The following is a 213-nucleotide window of genomic DNA, read 5'->3' on the forward strand; positions in this document are numbered from 1 at the left end:
GGGACCCCCTGGTCCAGATGCCCCCACGGGGGTGAGAGCTGAGGCAAAGAGACAACCCAGTGTAGATGCACCCATGTGGTGAGGAACTGCTGCAAAAGGTGCTCCTGGAGGCAGAAGCACCCACGTGGGTGGGGGGCTACCGTGAAGCCCCTTGCCCATGCCCATGTCCCCCCACACAGGGGTGGTGTTTCACTACCGGGGGGGCTCCATGCG

General features: G+C 64.3%; 1 protein-coding gene across 1 annotated transcript in view; it reads left to right on the forward strand.

Annotated features, from left to right (window-relative positions):
• LOC104527236 (brevican core protein-like) overlaps nucleotides 1-213 on the forward strand; it is a gene marked incomplete at its 3' end in the record, with an annotated part of 12,682 nt that overhangs the window by 6,464 nt on the left and 6,005 nt on the right. Inside the window, 1 exon segment of the mRNA XM_029085681.1 lies at nucleotides 180-210. Coding sequence (XP_028941514.1) covers nucleotides 180-210 — 31 coding nt within the window.

The sequence above is a fragment of the Antrostomus carolinensis genome, unplaced genomic scaffold (assembly GCF_000700745.2).
Source record: "Antrostomus carolinensis isolate BGI_N321 unplaced genomic scaffold, ASM70074v2 scaffold24766, whole genome shotgun sequence".
NCBI lineage: Eukaryota > Metazoa > Chordata > Aves > Caprimulgiformes > Caprimulgidae > Antrostomus > Antrostomus carolinensis.